The 16,969-nt window shown below is 39.1% G+C and overlaps 1 protein-coding gene across 2 annotated transcripts in view; it reads left to right on the top strand.

Annotated features, from left to right (window-relative positions):
* Nucleotides 1-16,969, top strand: part of GOPC (golgi associated PDZ and coiled-coil motif containing) — a 40,462-nt gene continuing 23,493 nt past the window's right edge. For both annotated transcript variants that reach the window (XM_030853609.2, XM_030853607.2), the window contains exon 1: nt 1-519. In XM_030853609.2, coding sequence (XP_030709469.1) covers nt 232-519 — 288 coding nt within the window. In that variant the 5' untranslated portion in view covers nt 1-231. The remainder of the gene's footprint in view (nt 520-16,969) is intronic.

Here is a 16,969-nt window from a genome sequence, read left to right as displayed (position 1 = left end):
GCGGGCCGAGAGGTGGGACGGCCCGGGTCTTCCGTGAGCCGCCGCCACCGCTGGCGCCAGAGCTTCGCCGCTCCTGCGCCTCCGGGGCTGCATAGCCGGCGTTAGCCGCGCGAGGGTTAAGAGAGGGGACCGACGGAGCGTGCGTACGCGGGGGTTCCCGCAGTCCCATCAGTTCCTCTCGCGGGTGGACTGCGAGGTCAGCAGCAGTCGGGGGAGGCCCTAGACGGCGCCATGTCGGCGGGCGGCCCATGCCCGGCAGGAGCCGGCGGGGGCCCAGGAGGCGCCTCATGCGCCGTGGGGGTCTCCCCCGGCGGGGTATCCATGTTCCGGTGGCTGGAGGTGCTGGAGAAGGAGTTCGACAAGGCCTTCGTGGATGTGGATCTGCTCCTGGGCGAGATCGATCCGGACCAGGCGGACATCACTTATGAGGGGAGACAGAAGATGACCAGCCTGAGCTCCTGCTTTGCGCAGCTTTGCCACAAAGCCCAGACTGTGTCCCAAATCAACCACAAGCTAGAGGTGAGCTGTGGGCGCTGGAGGGGGTAGCATTCAACTCCAGTCATCAGACCTCATTTAACGCACCCGTGAAACGACCCTAGAAAACTGCCAGCCGGGGCACCTGGGCTTCCTACGTGACGGGGGAGTGCGCGCGCGCGCAGGAAAGGAGTGAGGTGAGGTTAGAGCAGAAAAAGGTGTGTGGACTGACGTGTGGGTCTCCCGGGATCCTGTCGTCCACCTTCCTTGTATCTCAATGAAGAGGAAGCAGGAACTAATTACTCCAGCCTACTTGTGCCTGTTACGTTAACAGATCTCAGACTTAACTGAAGCTCAGAGATTCTGTCATAAGAATACTTTAGCTCACCTTTTAACATTTGAGTTTTTAGATCTACTTTCACATTGATAAACTAGGTTTGTATATCACCAGACAGACACAGTCCTGATTATTTTTAACTATTTCAGGTCAATTTCTGTTGTTGCACACAGACGTACTGTACCTTGACTACACGAACTATTTAGGGGAATTTGATCAAAGCTCTTAAGAAAAGTTAGTGGGATAAGCAAGACGGTATCAATGTCTATTTCAGTTTACAGTTAGTTGGTCCTTAAGTTACAGGCACATCCCTCCAGAGCGCCCTACAATTATTCAGCTGACTTCTAACATTGAGGTTTTGTCTGTACTTCACTATCTTTCCCAAAGTCTGGGTTTATTTTTGAGAGTGTGTGAAGGATGATCATTTGCTTTAGTCTCTAATCTTGGTTGTGGGTGTGAGTGCAGTGGTGGTGCTTCCAAAAAAAACCCCCAAACCTACCATTTTTGCAGAAAATTAAATTTTTACAATATTTAGAAAGCATAATAGATTACCATTATTACATAAAGATCATTTTCTAACTAGATAATTTAAATAAGAGAATGGGTCTTTCATTTTAAAGTAGGTAAAAATAGGATAATAAATGATGTGCACAGCTCTTTGAACATTAGATTTTGTGAGAAATCATCGTTACTATCAGTTGTGGTGATTGAGAATGCCCATTGGATCCAAATTAATATGAATATCAGAAATGCATCCTCTCCTTGCTTAGTGGTTAGCATTCTTTCTCTTTCCTGTCAGTCGTGGAAAAGGTGGTATAATTTAGCTTTGATTAGCATAGAATTGCATATGGGAGATTTTGTGACTCTTGTTCACTGAAAGGACTGTTAATTTCTTTCATCCTTTCTGAAAAGGTTGGAAGTGTTGATATGAGGCTAATCACTTCTTAATCTAGGTATATGAAAATGTCTCTTGAATTCTTGCTTTAGTGGTAGTTTCTAGAAGATGTTTATTCATGTAGTGAAATTACATTTGTTGGTCTTTAGAAATAGTACTTCAGCTTTAAATAACAGAGCAAGAGTAGCTTTTGCTACTCTACAACTGAGAGTATTTACTGAGATAAACAGATTTTAAAAAGTGAAACAAGATCTAATTCATTTTTTAAATGACTTAAGGAAACTTTAAAGTGCTATTTGGATGTCAGATATAAAACCTGATTTTGGAGAAAATTATGTTCTATGAGCAGGAGGTGATGCTCAGTTTTTTTCATCTTTAAATATTTTAAATGAGTACTCAGAGCTGTAATAAATTATGCATGTTCTTTTTCAGAAATTATAATTACATATTCTGATTCCATGTCCTGGCTTAGAAGGTGGCATTATTTCTCAAAATAAGAAATGCTAGCCTATCACAATGTGAGCATGTTTTTTCAACATGCTTGAAGCCTTTGATTTAAAGATCTTAGGAAATGGGGATTGTTGGTGTGTTTTTTCAGTTACAGTTGACTTCTCTGTCTGTGGGGTTATTCTTTCTATATTTAGCAGTTTCTACAGTTTTCATGGAATCTGTTGTGTATTGCTGAGGAGAGAGGTTCATTGTCAGTAGTGCTTTTCAAAGTAGATCTGCCATTGTATCATCTGCAGAATTTCAGAGGTTGCCTGTGTACTGTTAGCAATCTTTTGAGATCTTGAAATTTTAGAAGAGATTTCCATACTTTCTTGCCCTGTTTTATTTCTTAGTAAGTGAATTGAATTAGTTCTATTGTTTTAAGGATATGGGCATTAAGACATAATATTTGAGGTCACTTACAATTTGATATAGCAGATGTGCACCAAAGTTCGGTGGTTTTAGAGATTAATACCTTAAACCATATTACCATAATAAAATATTTTTATAATCAAGAGGGGTACCTCCAGTATGAGTAACTTATGATATATTTAAATTCGTCTTGAGTATCCTTCCAGATCGCCCTTCTTCTGCTCATTGTCTTCAGGTAGTTAATTTAATACTAATATAGTAGTTAGGAAAACAATTTTGCTACAAAAAAAGTCAGAGGTTACATTAAAAAATTAAATATAAGTGACATCTATGTGACTGCTTTTTTCCATAAATTATATTTGGGGAGAGGGATATCTATAAGGGGAAGGGGAGGGCAGAGAATTCAGAATATTTTGAGGTAGTGCATTTCAAATTACTCACATCTCTTTTATACTTCCCACCTGCTTGAGAATCCCTGCTATGGTGAGCCACTTGGTGACAGCTGTGCTGGAGTCGCAGGTACTAATTGGGATAGTAGTAGTAGTAATAGTAATAGTAGCAGTAGTAGGTGTGTTGGAGTAGAACAAAAGATGAGAACCAGTGCTTTAGAAAAACTCACCTCTCTGCCTTGAAGTACGGTTTTCTGCCTGTTCACCCCTTCTTTAAAATAACAGCAAAACAATATATCTCCTGTCATGTCCTCCTTTCCCTCAGCAATTGCTGAATAAGTATCTTTTTTTAAAGTGATTTACTGTTCACAGCCATCTAGAGCCACATTGAAAATGAACTAATGATATACTACCCTTTTACTGCTTTAAAGCTATTCTGATTTTTTTTTTAAGTATATCAGTTTTATTGCAATTTGTTTAACATTGGCTGTTAACCACTCATTGAACAGTTTCAGTGCCATAAAATGGTGGGTTTCAAAAATAGTATTCCCCCCCCAATAATCTGCCCCCATTCTCACCTGTCCATCCTTGCTCTTCTTTTTTCTTTTTTTCTTGGCCACTCGGTTTGTGGGATATTAGTTCCCCGACTAGGGATCGATCAAACCTGGGCCCCTGGCAGTAAGAGCTCCTTCCTAATTCTGACCACTGAACAGCCGGGGAATTCCCCATCCTTGCTCTTTTTCAATAATTACTACATTGATTTCCCTTTGCCCTTCTACTTACTTACTTATACCAAGGCTATTCATATTTAGTTTCTAGTGCCATGTTCCATACTTGGATGAACTGGGTAGCAATCTAGACTAGTATAGGAAAGCTATTCTGTTTTTAAACAAGCGATGAGGCTGTTTTGCAGCATTGAACTTGAAGTTTAATATTGCTCCAATATATATTTATTGAGTGCTAATTATGTGTTGGACACTTGGGATACAATGGAAAGCAAAAACAGACATAATCATCACTGTTATGGAACTTGGATTTTATTGGAATTTGTTGAAATAATTATCATATAAATGTGAAATTCCAACTTTGAGGTACATAGAGTAATGAGAACCTATTCTGGGGCATCAAGAAAGGCTTCTTTGAGGAAGTGACTGTTGAGTTGAGACATAAAGGATGAGTAGGAATTAATTAGGCCAAGAGAAATAGGAGTATCGTTCAACATTCTGGTAGAGGGAACAGGATGTAGAAGGCACCTGTGATGGGCGAGTGCTAATGCATTTGAAGAACTGAGAGTTGGTATGTGTTATAAGAGCATAGGGCAAAAGAAGTGATATGCAAAATAAGTTTGAACAGGTAGGTAGGGACAATATCTACATGATTTTCTAGACCATGTAGTAGATTTGAGGGCTTTATCATAACAATGGGAAATGTTTTAAATTAGGTGGTAACCTCAGATAGGAGATTAGAATAGTTTACTCTGGCTATGATAAGGAGAGAATTTGGGGAAATAACAAGAATAAATGCAGAAAACCATTTAGGGGGCCCTTAATTCTGATCCATGTGAGATGATGGGAGTAGGATAGCAGAGGTGGAGGAAAGTGTTCAGAACAAGAGAGATTTGAGAAGTAAAAATAAAATCTAGGGATGGGTTGGAACAGAGGGATGAGGTGGAACAGAGGGATGAGGGAATTCAGGATGACTCCAAGGTGTCAGTTGGCTGGATAAATGGATGGATATTATATATTGCTAGCAATACTATATTGCTAACTGTTGATCAGTTACTATGGGCCAGGCTCTGTGCTAGGTCTTTTATATATATCAATTCACCCAATTCTCATAATAGTCCTGTGGGGTAGGTTTAGTATTGTTATTCCCATTTTATAGGGATTAAGTAAGGGGCCCAAGACTACAGAACTAGAGAAACCAAGCTCTCCAAAAACACATTTATGTCTGGCTGGGGAAGGAGGAGGTGGAGAGAAAAAAAGCAAGCAGAAATAGTTGAGTGTGGCTGGATAGCCGGGAGGGGGAGGGGGAGTTCAAGGGAGGTATTGTTTTCTTTTTTTTTTTAATGGAAAAATAAACTTAAACATGTTTACAAGCCAATGAGAAGCATCTAGTTGAGGGAAAATCTGAATATTCCAGAGAAGGAGAGGATAATTAGTAAGATTTCTGAGTGAAGATGAAATCCAAAATACATGTAGAGAGAATGGCTTTATATTGAAAGGACAGCTATTATACTTAAAGGGAAAGGAGAGATGATAAGCACAGAAGCGGGAGTGTTTTGTGTGACGGCTTCTTTATTCTCTGTAGAATAGGAGCCTGGGACAACTGCTGAAAGTGGGTGAAAGTAAGAGCTCGAGGAGAGTGAAAAAGATTTGAAATGGTAATGGAAGAGTGGGAGAGCAAGTTGGCCAGAGAAATAGAGACTGCCAGACAATGCTGGGGACTAATTTGGAGTTACCATAAATTCATGGTAAAACCAGTCTGCCCTGTTGTATGACTTTCTCTGGCAATACAGGCACAGTAATGAGAGTAATAATTGAGTTCAACCAGTGCTGTAGCAAGGAGTTTGCTATATAGACAAGAGTGTTATTGAAATGAAAATGGTATTGGGGATGAAGAAAAGGAGATAATCTTTAAAGGAGTAGAAATAGTATTTGATAATTATCTAGATGCAAAGGAAGAGGAATGGTTAAGGATGATGCCACATTTCTGTTTGGGAAATATATTGGTTGATACCTACAGTGACTTGAATAGTGCTCCCCCGCCCAAATTCGTGTCTACACAGAACCTCAGAATGTGACCTTATTTGGAAATAGGGTCTTTAGAAATGTAATTAATATAAGGATGGAGATGAGGTCATAGCAGATTACAGTGGGTCCTAAATCCAGTGAGACTATCCTCCGAGGATACACAGGGACACAGAGAAGAAGGCTATGTGAGGATGGAATAAGAGATTGGAGTGACTTGTCTACAAGCCAAGAAATGCCAAGGATTGCTGGCAACCACAGTATTAGGAGACAGGCATGGGACAGTTCTCTTTCAGGGTCTCCAGAAGGCACCAACCCTGCCAGTGCCTTGATTTGGGGCTCCTTCATCCTGAACTGTGAGAGAGTAAATTTTTGTTCTTTTAAGCCACCAAGTTTGTGGTAATTTGTTATGACAACCCTAGGAGACTTATACCATTCACTTAAGTAAGGAATCCAGGAGAAGGAGTGGGTCTGGCAGGAAAGATAATGGGTTGAGTTTAGGAGGTTGTGCATGGTTAAGGTCCGTATCCCTTTTTTGCATATTCCTAACATAGTTTCCTAATTGCTTCTTACCCCCTCCACATCATCCTCTCATTGCCAAAATCATTCTAAAGTGATTCATATTAATGGTTAATATCAAAAGGCAAGTCTGACTACGTCACTCTTCTTTGTATACCTCCCTATTACTTACTGGCTAAGATTCAAACTCTGCAGCATGTTGATCAGTGTCCAGTCTGTCTGTCCTCATCTCTTGTCACCCCCTCTTAGCTGCTTTTGCCTCAAATAAAACTGGTTTATTTGCATTTCTCTAAATAGGCCTGCTCTTTCATGGTATCTCTACTTTGGCACAGGCTTTTGTGTATAATACCTTCTCTGTCCCCTTTGTCTACAGTGTCAAACACCCACTCATCTTTCAACACACCACTTACATCACCATCTCTGTGAAGGCTTTCCTCACCCAACTCCTCTCTGCTCTCTATAGGCAGAGGCTGTCTTAACACCTTGAACTTGCTTGGGCTGTTACAAGATTTGTTATTATACATTGTACTATAACTTGTGGTTGCCACATTTCTCTACCTCTAGAAGGTAAGCTCTTTGAAGGCCAAGACTTTGTCATAGCTGAAATAATCTGAACTATCAAATGCTTGTGAAAGCTGACTTGGTGGTAGCATTATCCGTTTGTGAACCCATTTTGGTTTCTAAGAATTGGTTGGTAGTTTTTTTCTCCATGATATCAAGTTGATTTATATGTGGATTACAGAATTGGTGTTTGGCCCCTTTTAAAAAGGGGCCAATTTTTGGAAATTTGGAACTCACACATTAAACACCAACCTTTTTGACCCACTTAACATTCTTATCTCACTTGCTAGGGGTTTTCACATCTCAGACCTTTCCCTTTCCCTACTCCATGTATTAGCTTTTCTCCATTCAGCATTCAGGTAAACTTCTCCTTTCTGACTCCCTTTGTTTCTTTTTGAATTGGTACATCACACATGCCTGTACACTAGTGTTTACAACACTTTACATCATAATTGGGAATGTATTTTTTATCTGTTTCTACTAGACAGTAAAATCCTCAAGGGCAGAATCCATGTCTTATTCATCATTTTGTCTCCAGATCCTGGCACACTGTGTATATTCAATAAATGTTTATTTGAATGAATAAATTATTTGAAACAACTTTAGTTGCCTCATTCTGCCATGAGTCTTCAAAGTTTATCAATAATCATTCTGTAATACAAGTTTCATGAGAGCTGGGATGGTGTCTGTCTTGTTGACTCTACTATCCATTGTGTCTAACATAGGGCCCACCATATTAGTGAAAGACTGAATCAATCACAAAGATATGATTTGTTAATATTTCATGGTATTCCATTTTAAGAAAAATTTGAAACTGACTAAAAATAACATCATTACATTAGAGTATTGAATATGGATTTAGTGTACTTTTGACATTTCTAGTATATTTGGTAGGTTGATTCTCCTCATCCCACCTCGAGTTTAATTATAGAGCAGCTGAATTCTTTAAAATGAAAACAGAAAACATTTTATCTTGTTTGGAACTTCATTTTGAGGTTTAAAGTACTTTAACTTTTAAAAATACATCATAGACTTATCTACTTGTCTCCATTTCAAATCCCCCAACTCTAGTTCAGTGACATTGTCTCCCATGTTACACATAGCTGCCTTTTCTTTTTGGCTGTGTTGGGTCTTGCTGTACATGGGCTTTTCTCTAGTTGCTGTGAGTGGGGGTACTCTTTGTTGCGGCACGCGGGCTTCTCATTGCTGTGGCTTCTCGTTGCAGAGCACGGCTTCAGTAGTTGCAGCACGTGGGCTCAGTAGTTGTGGCTCATGGGCTCTAGAGCGCAGGCTCAGTAGTTGTGGCACACGGGCTTAGTTGCTCTGCAGCATGTGGGATCTTCCCAGACCAGGGCTCGAACCTGTGTCCCCTGCATTGGCAGGAGGATTCTTAACCACTGCGCCAGCAGGGAAGTCCAGCTGCCATTTTTAAAACATAAATTTGATCATGTCATTCTGTTTTAAATTCCTCAATTGTACTTTGAATAAATTCAGCCTCCTTATCACTGATAAGCTCTGTGTGATCTGACCTCTGGATAGCCCTCCAATGTCGTATCTTATCATTCTTTCCTCTTATTCTGTATGGCCCAGGCCACATGGGTCTCCTTTCAGAAACTCTAAGACAATAATTCTTAAACTTTTTGGTTTTAGGACCCCTTTACATTCTACAAATTATAAGGTCCCCAAAGAGCTTTTTTTTCCCCTTAATATGGGTTATATCAACTGGTATTTACTGTGTTAGAAATTACAACTGAGAAAACTGTAAATATTACATCAGTTAAAAATAGCAACAGTAGGGCTTCCCTGGTGGCGCAGTGGTTGAGGATCCGCCTGCCGATGCAGGGGACACGGGTTCGTGCCCCGGTCCAGGAAGATCCCACGTGCCGCGGAGCGGCTGGGCCCGTGAGCCATGGCCGCTGAGCCTGCGTGTCCGGAGCCTGTGCTCCGCAATGGGAGAGGCCACAACAGTGAGAAGCCCGCGTAGTGCAAAAAAAAAAAAAAAAAAAGCAACAATAAACCCATAAATAAACCCATAAATAAACCCAATAAACCCATTACATGTTAATATCATTATTAATAAAAAAATAACTACATTTTCCAAAAAATTATGAGTAGTATTATTTTATATTAAAATTAAAAATATATATCTGGTTTAATAGAAGATAGCTGGACTCTCACATCTGCTTTCAAACAGTTATGGTTTGTGGTTTTGGTTATAGGAAGAAAATTTGACCTCACAGAGAAATAGCTCGATCAGGGAGGAGTATTTTAGTAGCCATTTCAGATAATTGTGGATATTCTTCTTTGATAGTAAAAGGTAGTTTCTTAAAGGTTAGTTACAATGTGGAGTCTGAAACCCTATCAATAAACTTTTCATACACCGTTACGTTAAAATACATTGGTCTATCTTTGTAGCCTTTGAATTGATCTTTTACCAAGGCATGATTTTAACATTGTGCATTGGTCATTTTGAAAATATTGGTTTGCTGAGTTATCCAGATCTTCCAAATGTGGACACATCTCATTATACAATATCAAAAAATCACATTTGTTAATATCTGCAGTCTCATGAGAAAAATCTGTAAGTATTAAGAAGCTGTCAAGCTTATGGTGATGGATTCCAATTTTCCAAAATTCTAATTTTCACTTTGAAAGTATAAGTTCTTATCATTGCCAACAAATGCTGTCAGTTGTTTTCCTTGAAATAACAGATTCACTTTATTCTCAAGAACATGTCTGCCAAATATATTAATCTTTTTTTTTTTTTTTTTGCGATATGCGGGCCTCTCACTGCTGTGGCCTCTCCCGTTGTGGAGCACAGGCTCCGGACGCGCAGGCTCAGCGGCCATGGCTCACGGGCCCAGCCGCTCCGTGGCATGTGGGATCTTCCCGGACCGGGGCATGAACCCATGTCCGCTGCATCGGCAGGCGGACTCTCAACCACTGTGCCACCAGGGAAGCCCTATACTAATCTTAATAACCACAGTTTGTTCTTCTTTCAAATAAATATGGTGTTCCAAGAAAAAAAGTTCAGTTTTGCATCTCAAGCAGTTGCATAAGTGCTTTTCCTTGAGACAACATAGTTTGATATGCAGCAGGTATGCTTTATGTATGCTTCCCATTTCATCACACAGAATATTAAAAAGACTTACTCAGGGTTGAGATTTTTAGAAATTAATAATTTTACTGCTTTATCAAGGACATTCTTAAGTGAATTTTTGGGTTTTGTTTTTGTTTATTTGTTTTTTATAAATTTATTTATTTATTTTTGGCTGTGTTGGGTCTTCAGTGCTGCGCTTGGGCTTTCTCTAGTTGCGGTGAGCGGGGGCTACTCTTCGTTGTGGTGGGCGGGCTTCTCATTGAGGTGGCTTCCCTTTCCTGTGGAGCACGGGCCCTAGGTGCGTGCTTCAGTCGTTGCAGCACGTGGGCTCAGTAGTTGTGGCGCATGGGCTCTAGAGTGCAGGATCAGTAGCTGTGGTGCAAGGGCTTAGTTGCTCCACGGCATGTGGGATCTTCCCGGACAAGGGCTCAAACACATGACCCCTGCATTGGCAGGCAGATTCTTAACCACAGTGCCACCAGGGAAGTCCTTGTTTTTTGTCTTTGTTTTGACTGCGAGTGCATGAGAGTGAAGAGTACAGTGACTACTGGTAGTTTGGTGCCACTGCATTGACTTGTGTTGTAAGCATTCTATTCATAATTGCTTTTGTACCTTCAGTACAATGTCAACACAATGAAAAAGGCAATTCATATTTTTTTATTATGAAAATAGTTTTGACCTTGTGGATGCCCTGAAATAGTCGCATAGACCTGTGAGAACTGCTGCTCTGATAAACCGAAACACTTCCCAGAAGGATAGCCATACACTCCCACCCCACTAATTCTGATTCTCTTTGCTTCTTTCCTATAGCTTATTATGGTTTGTAGTTATGTATATTACTACTGGCTTTGCTGTGACCTCGGGCAAGTTACCTAACCTCTGTGCTTCACTTTCCTTCTCAATACAAAAAGTATCTTTGAGGATTAGGACAATTAAAACATGAATATGTTCAAAACAGTGCCTGGCACATGGTTAATACTATTATTATATATGCCATTCATTTTCTTTATGAGCTGCCTCCTGCACAAGGCCACTGAAGCTCTGCAGGGCAGGCTCCACATTTGTTTTGTCTACCAGTGTATCCCTAGAAACCAGCCCACTGCTTGGCATATATTGGTGCTTAATAAATACATGTTGAATGAATGTGTGATGTTGTGGGAGACTAAAACTAAAAATATGTTTGCTTGTCTTGAACTGTAGAACACTTCGGGGAGAAATAATGACAGATGAAGTTTGCGGTCTCTATGCTCGGATTGGAAATTGGAGCAAATAGGTGGAGTTTTCTCACAGAACTTTCATAAGCCAAATGAACAGACTGCTTCAAGAGCTGACATGTAATAAAAAAGAATATTATTTCTTATCTTGAGGGATGACAGAGATTTTTATCTTTGACCTTTGAATATATTTTCTGTTTGGTCACAGTCTTTGCTTTAGAACAGGCTCATTGGCTTTTTGTGATCTTCGATAGTAGGGCAGCACTAACCATCCTGAGCACAGGAAGAAAAGATAAAATAGAGGAAGATTCTTTTTTTTTTTTTTTGCGGTACGCGGGCCTCTCACTGTTGTGGCCTCTCCGGTTGCGGAGCACAGGCTCCGGACGCGCAGGCTCAGCGGCCATGGCTCACGGGCCCAGCCGCTCCGCGGCATGTGGGATCTTCCCGGACCAGGGCACGAACTCGTGTCCCCTGCATCGGCAGGCGGACCCTCAACCACTGCCACCAGGGAAGCCTGAGGAAGATTCTTTATAAAGGAGTTGCTTAAATTAAATGAGCTCTAAGACTTTGTTCAGCTATTTTGAAGAAGTAGAAGAAAAGAAAGAGAATGGATCAAAATGCTTTCATTAGTTACATTATCACCTTGAAGAATGGTTCTGCTGTCTGTCAGGTATAAGTAAATAGCTTAGGATCTTTTATATAAGAATCTCTATAATAGATTCTTTTAAAAGTTTCGATCGAAGAAAAAAAAGACAGTCTCACCAGATAAAATGGCGTTGCTTCTTTAAATGAGGCAAGGAGAATTCTATAATCTGTAAAGGTTCTCCTATTAATAGGAGACTCAGTATTTAATACTCAACAGTAATAAGATGTCTTTTTTTTTTTTACAGTCATATCTTGCCATCTCTTTATGATTTTTATTTTTTACATTTGTTTTATTGCTCTTACGAGCTTTAAAGCCTTTTGGTAAGTAGGTGGGTGTAGATGATAAATTTTAGATATTGGCATTAAATGGTATAATTGCTAGCGATTAAATTCCAATCTGTACTTTTCATCCTAAACTGCATTTGCAAATATTAAAAACATACAGACATTTAAAAGCATAATTGTTTCTTTTTAATGATGTGATTACCTTTTGTACACTATTTTATTTATTTTTAGAAGATGTTGGGGATAGGAGTTTATTTATTTATTTTTGCTATGTTGCGTCTTCATTTCTGTGCGAGGGCTTTCTCTAGTTGCAGCAAGTGGGGGCCACTCTTCATCGCAGTGTGCGGGCCTCTCACTATCGTGGGCTCTCTTGTTGCGGAGCACAGTCTCCAGACACACAGGCTCAGTAGTTGTGGCTCACGGGCCTAGTTGCTCTGCGGCGTGTGGGATCCTCCCAGACCAGGGCTCGAACCCATGTCCCCTGCATTAGCAGGCAGATTCTCAACCACTGCACCACCAGGGAAGCCCTGTACACTATTTTAAAACAAAAGGTGTGGAAGCAATTTGTAGGTAAACGTGAGATAATATTTACATCTTTATCAGCAGCTTTCAATGCTATGGTTCATAACAGTTAAACTGCTATTTGAAGTCAGCTATTTTCTTTGTAATTCTTACAGAGAATACAACTTGGAGTATGTGTGCTTTTGTGTGCATGCCTGTGCATGCCTACACGTGTGTCTGTGTGTGCACATGAGTTCCAGTGTGTGTGTGTGTGTGTGTGTGCATGCATTTGGGTGTGTGAAGGGTGGGGCTGGCTAGGTGGATGATGTTCAGAGTAGTCTCTTGCTTAGAGCCCTGTCTAGTTCTGAGATTTGGGAATGTGATCTCATTCGGAACTCATGGACACCTTCCTTTCCATTTTTCCTATTACTGCCAGAATTATAAAGGATGTCAGGAGGTCTGAGTTTTAATCCCATGCAGTTTGTAATTTAGGACAACTCACCTAATCTCTTTGGGCCTCAATTCTTCAGGTGCAAAATAAAGATGTTTTACCAGATTTTTAATTTAGGTTCTTACATCTTCTAAAATGTTATCAAAAGAGCTATATGAAATGCCAAAACCAATGAGTGAGCTAGATCAAAGTTCCCTGCTGTTTGATGTTTGCTAATGTCTTGTCTTAGTTTAATCCTCCCCAGAACAAGAGGTTTTTGAGGGGTGCTTAAGGTAAAGTAGTTGGCATTTTTATCTATAAGACAGTTAAATAAAAACTAGCCTTCGTTTAGAAAGAGAAAGTGCAGCTGTTGTGTAGTTTTTTTTATAAATTTATTTATATTTTATTTATTTATTTTTGGCTGTGTTGGGTCTTTGTTGCTATGCGCGGGCTTTCTCTAGTTGCAGCGAGCGGGGGCTATTCTTCGTTGCGGCGCGCATGCTTCTCATTGCCGTGGCCTCTCTTGTTTCAGAGCATGGGCTCTAGGCGTATGGGCTTCAGTAGTTGTGGCATGCGGGCTCAGTAATTGTGGCACACGGGCTTAGCTGCTCTGTGGCATGTGGGATCTTCCCAAACCAGGGTTCGAACCCGTGTCCCCTGCATTGGCAGGTGGACCCTTAACCACTGCACCACCAGGGAAGTCCTGTTGTGTATTTTTACACGATTATATGGATGGAGGATTAAGGTCTAGACAGAGTAGAATAATAGGAAACTCTGAATAAAAAATTACTTAGATTTTGGTGCCACAGAGTGGAATCCAGAAGTTAAGAATTATATTAGAAAGGAATTATCCTGATGGAAAAGAGTTTGAGAGAAGAAATAGAATAGTAATGACTGCATTTACAAATAAATGGTAATGATAATCCTCAAAATTTGTTTAAATACACTGCCTCTCTGTCTTTTTCATTCCTGGGGATACTTCATTCCTATGTTGCAGAATGTGCCCTGAAGTTTCATATATCTCCCCACTCCATTCCAGCTGATATTGGAGATCCAGGGACCACATTTTTTTTTTAACTAAGTTTTTAAAAAAATATTTATTTACTTTACTTAGGCTGTGCCAGGTCTTAGTTGAGGCATGCAGACTCTTAGTTGCGGCATACAGACTTCTTAGTTTTGGCGTGTAGACTTCTTAGTTGCAGCATGTGGACTCTTAGTTGTGGCATACGGACTCTTAGTTGCAGCATGCACGCGGGATCTAGTTCCCTGACCAGGGATCGAACCGGGGCCCCCTGCATTGGGAGCACAGAGTCTTACCCACTGGACCACCAGGGAGGTCCCCAGGGACCACATTTTGAGAATCACTACCTTAGAAAATCTCACCATTGGTTGTTTAATGGCCTTTAAATGAAGGCCATGGTCTTAAGGCTCAGAGATCCTCCTAGAGTGAGGTCATTTTGTCCTTGATGAGTTCTAGGGAAAGAATATCCTGATGGTCAGCTTTGTTTTATTTTATTTTATTTTATTTTTTCTGTAAATGAATCCAAGATCAAATATAGGAAAGTGAAGAGATTGGGTTAACTGGTTGATTAACTGGTTTTGATTTTGCTTTTTAAAAGATTTTTTTGGATATCACTTGAAAATTTAAGAGTTGAAGGTTGAAATCAACTGTTTATTAATTTTCACTCTTTGCTAGTTATAGTGTTGCCAAGGTAAGACAGTGAGGTGAAAGATGGTCAGCCTTTTTTTATGGTCAAGCTAGTTTTTAGTCTGTTATTTACTAGCTGTGTGATCTTGGGCAAATTGCTTAAACTCTGATTTCCAGTTTCCTTAGCTATTAAAAAAAAGAGAGTATCATGGTAAGAATTAACAGATGGCGCATGGTACGTGATTGCTTGCCATATTGGTAGGTAAATGCTTGCTTTATGGTAGCTGTGAATATTGTTAGTAAGTCAAACATAGGTATCGTAGCTGTAGAAACACATTTTTCCTTATGGCTAACTGCTTGATAATACTTTTACTACCTTGCCCTGAGAGTAAGAACTGGGTTCAAAGTGCTGTTTTGCTACTGACCATTTGGGTAGCCCTAGAAATAAAAGCAGCTTTGATGGGCCTTGGTTTTATTATCTAAATAGTAATCGTCATAATCATAGTTTTTATGTTCTCTAAGATCTCTTTGATTATAAAGTTCTGTGATATTAGGAGGTTAGCCATTGAATAAAATATGGAAATTTCTAATCTTCACATAAAGTTTACCATTAACTATCTTTTCTTAGCAGCTAAAATGCTGATATCATAGACAAGAAAAGAGTTATTTAAATATTATGAAGTATAGAGTAAACTTGAAACACTTGTTTTGTTCCAAAATAATTAAATTGGGCTTTGAATTTTGATACCTGCATCCTTGCTTTGTAAAGAATTTTTACTTAATTTTTAAAAATTTGAGCGACCTCTTGAGAAATTATTTCACTTAATGAAGAGTCCATGTTTCTAGTAGGCCACTTTCAAAAAACCTCCATACTACCCTGTTTTTCCTTGCCTTTTTAGAGTACAGTCACTTCTGATTTGAATATTAGTCTGCCACATTAATTAATGAATACCACTTGTGCCTCTTTAGCATCTTTCTTAATGCCAGTTTTACTCAGTTATTAATAAATCATGAGATTTTTGGTTTGAAACCTAAATCATAGTGGGACAACCAGACAATATATACCTCTTGAAACACACAGTGTACTTCTTGCCACAAACATTTAAGTACCATAGTTCCTCAGTATTTGCAGGGGATTGGTTCTAGGCCTCCCCGCCCATACCCCTGCAGATGCCAAAATCCATGGAAGCTAAAGTCCCCTTTATAAAATGGTGTAGTGTTTGCATATAAGCAAAACACATCTTCCCGTATATTTTAAATCATCTCTAGATAACTTATAATACCTAATACAATGTAAACGCTATGTAAATAGTTGCCAGCATGAGGCAAATTAAGTTTTGCCTTTTGGAACTTTCTGGAGTTTTCTCTTCTGAATATTTTTGATCCACAGTTGGTTGAATCTGTGGATGCAGATTGCATAGATATGGAGGGCTGACTGTAAATCTAAACCTTTAGATCTACTTGTAGTTTATAGGAAATATAAGGAATAGAGGAATATATTAGACAACACTGCAAAGAAACAGTAAGACAGATACAGAATGAAAGTCAAAGTAATGAAAAAAAAGATAAGGGTTGTTATAGATTAAATGGCCTATTTTAAACTATTTCTGGGTAGGTTTACTTTAGCATAAGCTTCATATTGCTCAAAAAGTGCATATTATTCAAATATCTATTTTCCTTTTGTGATTATTTTATTTCAAAGATTATAAAACTCAATAGGTATTTTTTTGACTAAGAAGGACTGTCTAGACCAGGCTCATTTGTACTTTAAAGGTACAGTCTTCAGGGAATACTGAACATTCTAGTAATAGGTGATTTTAAATTTTTATAATTTTTTTTTTTGGTGGGCAATTTGTTAAATTGATGCATGTCTATAATACATTTTTATCATACACGTAAGTTTTTTGTTTTTTTGTTTTTCTTTTCTAAGGTTTTTGGTTAGGAGTATTTGTGAAAGGTGTAAAAACTGTTAAACTAACATTCTTTTCTGGAAGGCAATAGAAGTGAAGTTCTACTTTATTTAATCTCTTGCATATGTTTACTATATTTAAAAAATAGAGTCAAGTACTAGTATTATTATTTATTTTAGCATTTAAATCTTAATGGAATTTGTTACTGTTTCAGATTCATAATAAAAGGGCCAGCCCAATACATCAGCTACTAGCCTGATGTGGCTATTGTGTGTTTGAAATATGGCTGGTCCAAATTGAGATGTGCTGTATGTGTAATATACATAATGGGTTTGAAGACTGAGTATCAAAAAAAGAATGTAATATTTTAATCATTGTTTTATATTATTATATGCTTGAATATAATATTATATGATATTTTAGATGTTTTGGGTTAAGTAGAATATATTA

The sequence above is a fragment of the Globicephala melas genome, chromosome 14 (assembly GCF_963455315.2).
Source record: "Globicephala melas chromosome 14, mGloMel1.2, whole genome shotgun sequence".
In the NCBI taxonomy this organism is placed as follows: domain Eukaryota; kingdom Metazoa; phylum Chordata; class Mammalia; order Artiodactyla; family Delphinidae; genus Globicephala; species Globicephala melas.
Note: the sequence above shows the minus strand (reverse complement) of the source record. Positions and strands in the feature narration are given on the sequence as shown.